We start from the raw sequence: 7,378 nt of genomic DNA, 5'->3' as shown, positions 1-7,378 counted from the left end.
TTAATATCTATGTAATGGTGTGTGCGGTCGATTGGTCGCCGGTCTTTTGGTCGCCCGGACCGCGACAACGGGCGACCAAAAGACCGGCGACAAAACAAGGTAAAACAACACGGTCTACGCATGAATAAAAGGCAACAATGGCCCTGAGCAGTTTCACTGAGCCCACGTGTGAGTGTATAAGAGTTTGGATGTACATGCGTTGTCCCTTTTAAGAAGCTACGTTAGTTCAGACAGGGTCTTAACAAGTTTTCCAACAAAAAACAATAAATGTCAGGGAAATTTGGAGCTTTTCTCTAGCCTAATAACTACTAGGGCATTAAGTATGACTAAATAGTCATTCACAGTTTGTATTTAGCGAATTTGAGCAACGATTTAAATGGTCATTATCAATAACCTTCCGGGCGACCAATCGATCATGTATCATGTAATGGTACCTAGTCAATTGGAATTGACATCTACACTCAAGTCCGTTGACATGTATACGCTTCAATTAAAATGGCGTCCCCACGAATTAACCCCTCTTGACATCCAAGCATGTCTGTGGAATGGACGCCAATAGACGTACATTCCACTCTGACTAATTCCGGTTCTAACTTCCTGTGCCCCGTATGTTTCAGTTAGCCAGGGACCTCCTTCACCCAACCATTGAACTTGAACGACGACAACACAAAAAGAAAAGACTTGTCCAGAGTCCAAACTCCTATTTTATGGATGTAAAATGCCCAGGTAAGCAGAGTGGACTTAAAAGATGGTGCCAATCAGGAAATGTATTGATTGGAGTGCTTTTTTTCAGGCTGCTACAAGATCACCACGGTGTTCAGTCACGCACAAACCGTGGTTTTGTGCGTGGGATGCTCCACCGTGTTGTGCCAGCCTAAAGGAGGAAAGGCCAGACTCACAGAAGGTTACATTATTATTAATATTATTATTAATACAATGCCATGCGGTTAAGACAGGGTCAGGCAAACTTTTCGGCCCGGGGGCCACATTGACTTTAAAAATTTGACAGACGGGCCGGGTCAGCACAAGATACGATGCATAAAAAAAAACTGCATCCGTTAAGAGTACATATGAAACATAAACAGAAAAAAAGGACTCAAGTATGAACATACTCATCACTCATCTGGGATTTATGGGGTGCTTCTTGGTTTTCATCAGACTAAAGGTCTGTTCACACACATATGTAGCTTGCATTTCATGCACAAACTGTTTTTTCTCTTGTAGCTTCACATTCAGCTCATTCATGTGTGTCAGGATGTCCACAGTAAAAGTTAAATGATTTTCTGTATTTTTTCACATGCGAGGGCCTCTTTTAACGCAACCAGTGTGGGGAAATGAGCAAATGACTTGTCTGATATTTGCTTGAAAAATCAAACCAGTTTGGTTTTGAAGGCGGAAGGTTTGCTTGCATTTCATGCACAAACTGTTTTTTCTCTTGTAGCTTCACATTCAGCTCGTTCATGTGTCAGGATGTCCACAGTAAAAGTTAAATGTTCAGAAATGTGTCAGTATTCTCAAGTAGCTCCCACACACATTTACATACTTTTACTAGACGAGTGCGCCATCTATCGGGGAAGCGAGGATATTGCAGGGAAATGAGTGAGTTAATTGATTTTTACTATAATTTGGACAATGTCGGCCGGGCCGTATGTGGCCCGCGGGCCGTAGTTTGCCCATGTCTGGGTTAAGATAACACCGGTGGGACCTAACCCTGTTCTTTATTTCTGTTTCCTTTCTAGGTTGTTCTTTCAGGAGGAAGCAGCATTAAAAAGGAATGTCGCTCAATATGTGTTGTGAAATCCCCGGTTCAACATTAATTTTTGTGATTTTATAATCTTGCTATCCAATATGCCTGATTTTAATTTGCAAGTCAATAAAAAATAAAAGCAAGCGGGAACAATTGAAGCACACGGAGGACTTTTATTGAGAAATCCTTTTTTTTTTTGCCATGGTTGAAATGACCTTCACAGAAAGCATAAGAGTAGTCCTATTAACTTCTGAACAATAATCCATAAAAGTGTTAACATAGAAAATACCAGCAAACAGGTACGTCGTTTTTTTTAAATAGAACACACAAACCTTACATTTGTTGAATAATGTTAATCAAGTGGTGCAGTTCATTCAGCACATTTCTATAGTCAAAAAGAGGAAAGCCACCTGTTGGCTGTTTTTGTAATAACAAGTATGCTATGTTGGAAAATATTCATAAAGCTGTTTTAAATTACGAAAATAAAATGGACAGAAAAGATGCAAAGAAACAACCCCAAAAAACTTTATAGAGAAAGACAACCAGTGAACCACTATCATTGGAGAAGTAGCCGATTGGTCACTAGTGGTTAGGCATTTCAAGCGCGTAAAACGGATTTTAATACACAGATTCATGCTGATGACCGTGCAGCTGTGCTGTGTTGTTCATTTAAAAAACAAATTCATTCTTCCTCGTCCCCTTTGGGTCACATTCAACATCAGCAGGTTGCAACAGTGCCCTCTGTTTGTCACATTAACACACATCAGGACACTTTGGCATCTTGAGGTAAACAATAATTTAAAACAAAGGTTTCGGGGGACTACACAATAGAATTTAATATATTTTTGTCCTCCAATCTGATCTAAAAAATTTTTTTTTGCATGGAATGAACTGTGAAACAAATGACCATTTAAAAAAAAAAACTGAACTGCACCACTTGGCTGTCAAGTCATGTGTCCATCTCAACGATTCTTAGAAGAAACTAAAAAGAAGGCTGGGTACTCACTGGTTGTCGGTTGAAACACGGTGGGGGGGAAATAAAAATGAAAATACCTGGACATGGGCGTGGCAGTCTAGCGTTTACTGCGTCTGACACTGCACCCCACCTCGGGGACCCCCTTCCTCGTCTTCGTCGTAAGCTTCGCCGCCGTAGTTGCGCTGCTTGGAGCGCTCGTCTACCTCGCAGAGCTCCACTTCCTCCATGTCGTCGATGATGAGCACGTCCTCCCTGGGGGGGAGCAACCTCTCCAGCTGGAACATCAGATGCTCCGGAAGCCAGTGCTTTTCTGGAAACTCCACCTGTCAAAAAATACGGACCGTGTTTATCATTTATGGACACAATTTCAAACTGATGGATGCTTACGCTGAGAAAAAAAAAACTCCCATTGACTTCATTCAAGTGAACATTTAACTCCGGGGTAGGGAACCTATGGCTCGGGAGCCACATGTGGCTCTTTTGATGGGTGCATCTGGCTCTTTGCTAACCTGTGAGCTAAAATATGGAAATCGCTGTTGACAGAACTGATATGTTACATTTAGAACTGCTTTAATCTTCATTTTTTTTGCTTTAATCTTTTTTTTTTGCAGTAGACTCTTCTGGAATGCACCCTCATTGATTAGCAACAGCATAAGAATCTTTTAAAAAATATTCAGTTTTTCCACTTTAAAAGTGGTGAAATTACAAAAAAAAAAAAAATTGAAAAGGCACTCGTTCACATGTACCGTATTTTCACGACTATAAGGCGCACCCTCAATGAATGACACATTTTAATTTTTTTCCCATATATAAAGCACACTGGATTATAAGGCGCCCTGTCTATTTTGGAGAAAATGTAAGACTTTTAAGTGCGCCTTATAGTCGTGAAAATACGGTATGTATTTTGACTTTTAAAATCGTAGTATGGCTCACAAGGAATAACATTTGAAAATATGAATTGTTTGTGGCTCTCTTCGTCAAAAAGGTTCCCGACCCCTGGTCTGTAGTATTCAAATTAATTAGCTGAATAATGTTGACTTCAAAATGCTAATTGGTCGACATGAATTTTCACATCCAGCTTCAACTTTTAACAAGATTTTTTTTAGTCTTAAATCACGAGTACGATGTGACTCACCTGAAATTGGATAAAAAGTTGTCCCTTTTCATAAGGGCTCCGGTAAACCGGCATGCCTTCGCTCTGTATCACTTTCATGTCCTTGTTCTTTATGACTTCACCTACAGGGGGGCAAAAAGACCACCTCAATGACGGACGGTTTTAGGCGTCCATCGTTGGTGTGGACGCGAGACCAGGCCTGGGGCTCACCTGGTAGGGAACTGATAAGGAGCGTTCTGTCATCCAGGGTATTGATGACCTTTTTGAACCCGCACAGGGCTTCTACCAGTTTGATACTCATGGTCATGGTGAGGTTGTCGTCGATCCGTTTGAAAGCGCCGTGCTCCTTCTGGTCCAGCACGATGATGACGTCGCCGGGCTCCAGCTCCGGTTCTTGGTCTCCTTCCCCGTGAAATGTGATCTTCTGACCGTCTCTCATGCCTGGAATCAAAAAATGGATGAATAAATCGGTGCCGTCGTTTGCAGCGGACCGGCCGGGCCACGACCGTTCGGTCCGGTCTACCTTTATCGATGTGGACTTCAAGAATTTGCTTCTTGCGTTCCACTTTGTGCCCATTGCAGATTTTGCAACGGTCCTTGGAGCTGAAGGACTCGCCCTGGCCGTGGCAATCGGCGCACATGCTCTGAATCTGCTGAATCATGCCTGGGCCGATCTGCTGCACTTTGATCTGCATTCCTCTTCCTTTGCAGGTGGAGCATTTTTCCAAGGAACCTTTCTTCCCACCGTAACCTGAAACGCCGACAAACAAACTGTTGGGTTTATTCTGGGATGTTACTACAGTCATACCTCGCCATACAATATTCTCGTCTTACGACGGAAATTTCGATCGAATAATTCGCCCGTGATGCGATCAAAATTTCGTGATGCGACCAAGCCAGGTGGCCATGGCACTGTCTTTTTTTGCATCTCTTTCGTGTATAACCGTGACCGGATGATTTGCCTAAAGACGGTTCGCCGACGGACATTTGACAGACGGACAGGTCGCCGAATGGACATTCCGCCGAACGGAGGTTTAGCCAAAACGGGATTCGCGCGCTCGCCCCGCCCCCGGATGGTGTGTGTACAAGTTTTTCAACCTCCGCCCGCGGGCCATATACGGCCCGTTAGGATTTTTAACCCGGCCCGCCGCCAGCGTTGTCCAAATGATAGTAAAAATCAATGATTCATTTCCCTTTGCCGCTCATCAATACAGCTTGACAAAGCATGGAAAGCACCGTTGGAAAAGTTATGTTAGCTACCAGCTAGCTAATATTGGCGAATGGATTGTGGCCGCCTGGACGAACGTATAAAACTCAGCGTTTTCGATGACTCGTTTGGACAATTGTTCAATTCAGACACAGAAAATGAGGACTATGATGGATTTGTGTGTGATGATGACGTGAGTAAGTTGTAAAATGGCTAAATAAAGTACAACCGAACTCAGTTTTCCTTCCGTTGCCTTTTTAAAAACATGTTTTTAGCGTGTGGGTGTAGCGTGCAAGGACTATATATCCCAGCAGTCACTGCGCACCGGAAACCGGAAAAAGTCTCGGGCTGCTTCCGGTAGCCAGTGCTATTGCGGTTAGATATTCATATATAATATATAACATATGCGTCTAAAAAAAACAGTGCGTCCTTTGTGTGTTTAAAATACAGAAATAGCACTCGTTACTGACACTGCGCCTTTAAATGCGATGCGCCATATAGTCGTGAAAATACGGTATGTTAATGATGTCCCCCCCGGTTTTGATTAAAGTGTATTAATGATAAACCTATCACAAACAAACGCTGGATGACGGATGGAGAACGCGCATCAAATATGAGTGAGGTGCCGAAGGAACTCCCCGAAGCCGTCACAAATGTGACGTTCTTCTGACCTACCTTCGCACTTTTCACATATGATGTTCTTCTGAAGAGCCAGCTTCCGCGTAGTGCCATTGTACATGTCCTCCAGCGTCACGCTCAGCTGGTGAACAATGTTCTTTCCTAGAAACAAATGCGTTTGGGGTTTTATTCTTGTAGATGGGTTTTCGTACGCGGTAGTCTTGGGTAAGAACTGACCTCGCCTCTCTCTGTGCATCCTTCCTCCACCTCCGAAGAACATGTTGAAAATGTCCATGGGGGAGGAGCCTCCGCCCATGCCGCCTTCTTTAATGGCTTGTTCGCCACCTTGGTCATACAGATCTCGCTTTTTGGAATCCGAGAGAACGTCGTATGCTTGGGAGATGAGTTTGAACTGTGTGAGGGGGGAAAAAATAAATAAATAAATTAGGTTGCTGTGCTTTTTCGTCCTATTTTACCGCACACCACAAAAAATATATATATATTTTTTAAAACCCTCAGTTACTAGCCGGAAATATTGATGTTGCCATCTGCGGACGGCCGGTCTGTGTACATTTTATCTTATTTGTGATGACAGAAAGGATAAGACAGGATTTTAGGAATGAAACACTACATTTTTTCTTCATAAACACTTGTGGGGTCATTAAAAAAACATTAAAGTCAGTGTTTGTTTACTCAAAAAGCTACTTTTCTTTGGGAGGAACCATTTTAATGGCAGTTAACAACAATATAGACGTCTAATTTGCCACCAGCTCAATGAATGAATATAAACAAACAAAATAAGCATCTTTTAAAGCCCCTTAAAATGGGCTTTTTGGATGACATCATGCTAATATTTCAAACTGTATCATAGAGCTAGCTAACAAGTACACCTAGAAAGAGGAGCTACTAAATCATTCCATTGCATGTAACATGAGAGCATTTCCAACACCCCGCAGTCGGCAAGAGGAAAAAGTAGTTAAGGGGGAAAAATGTCTAAAATTAGCTGTGCTCACCTTCTCGCCCTCATTAGGGTTCTTGTCCGGGTGATATTTCAAGGCTAATTTCCTGTAGGCTTTCTTTATTTCGTCGGCAGACGCTTTGGGGTCCACACCAAGAAGGTCGTAGTAGCCAGTTTCACGAACCATGATGAGTCTTTTTAATCCTAAAAGAGTAGAGATTGGTTAACAATAAGTCATCTGGAGAAGAAGATATTGTTGAGTGGTCGCCATGCTAACGATACAACACCATTCATTGTGCAAACCAAGCGGTTCGGGAAGCTAAACCGGTTGAGACAGAAAAAAAACCATATGCCATTGACACTACATTACCGCACTGATATTAAGATTATTTTTAAAGAAAAAAAATTCCAGAAATTGGTGTTTAGCATTCCCATATTCTTTTTAAAATGTGGTCGTTGTCGGTTATCACGTGCGTTAGCTTTACTCGTGTAGTGACACTGTGCTAACTCAAATAATGAGAGTTGTTATTGACGGTAATATGGTAAAACGTCGTCTCGGGCTCGGTTCACTTACTTTTGGTTTAATTGTCCTCTCCGGGGTGGACGTGGTGGTCGGTGAGAAGTGAAGCCGGTTTCTAGGAAGCTGTCGCCTGGTCCTCGGGGCTGTTTTTCGGCGTGGAACTTTCTAGAGAGAACGAGTAGGGTGGGCCACACTCTGTCCGGTACGGAAACCCGGAAGTACCCGGAAGTGACATATA

General features: G+C 42.7%; 2 protein-coding genes across 3 annotated transcripts in view; one reads left to right on the top strand and one right to left on the bottom strand.

Moving 5' to 3' along the window:
- The window catches only part of LOC144070986 (small ribosomal subunit protein eS27-like), a 3,198-nt gene extending 1,293 nt beyond the window's left edge, over positions 1-1,905 (top strand). Inside the window, exons 2-4 of one of the 2 annotated variants that reach the window (XM_077595615.1) lie at positions 618-726; positions 794-904; positions 1,740-1,905. In XM_077595615.1, the coding sequence (XP_077451741.1) occupies positions 618-726; positions 794-904; positions 1,740-1,768 (249 nt within the window). In that variant the 3' untranslated portion in view covers positions 1,769-1,905. Of the gene's footprint in view, positions 1-608; positions 727-793; positions 905-1,739 lie in introns of those variants that run through there. The other variant, XM_077595614.1, reaches the window with a different exon arrangement.
- On the bottom strand, positions 1,901-7,373 carry dnaja (DnaJ heat shock protein family (Hsp40) member A). Its single transcript, XM_077595612.1, has 8 exons — positions 7,195-7,373; positions 6,676-6,824; positions 5,900-6,074; positions 5,720-5,824; positions 4,361-4,588; positions 4,048-4,278; positions 3,859-3,959; positions 1,901-3,046 (listed from the first exon to the last, which is right to left on the bottom strand). The coding sequence occupies exons 2-8, from the start codon at positions 6,805-6,807 to the stop codon at positions 2,828-2,830; spliced, it is 1,191 nt and encodes a 396-aa protein (XP_077451738.1). The 5' UTR covers positions 6,808-6,824; positions 7,195-7,373; the 3' UTR covers positions 1,901-2,827.
- Positions 7,374-7,378: the final 5 nt, after the last annotated feature.

The sequence above is a fragment of the Stigmatopora argus genome, chromosome 3 (assembly GCF_051989625.1).
Source record: "Stigmatopora argus isolate UIUO_Sarg chromosome 3, RoL_Sarg_1.0, whole genome shotgun sequence".
Taxonomy (NCBI): Eukaryota; Metazoa; Chordata; class Actinopteri; order Syngnathiformes; family Syngnathidae; genus Stigmatopora; species Stigmatopora argus.
The sequence above is the reverse complement of the archived record's forward strand: the minus strand, read 5'-3'. Positions and strand labels throughout refer to the sequence as shown.

What these genes read in the sequence shown, in the direction of transcription:
- dnaja (XM_077595612.1), bottom strand. Translation starts at nt 6,807, where the DNA reads ATGGTTCGTGAAACTGGCTACTACGACCTTCTTGGTGTGGACCCCAAA. An exon ending in ACCCTAATGAGGGCGAGAAG is followed by an intron (nt 6,075 to 6,675) that starts GTGAGCACAGCT and finishes CCCCTCACACAG; the next exon opens with TTCAAACTCATCTCCCAAGC. An exon ending in CCTTATCAGTTCCCTACCAG is followed by an intron (nt 3,960 to 4,047) that starts GTGAGCCCCAGG and finishes GCCCCCCTGTAG; the next exon opens with GTGAAGTCATAAAGAACAAG.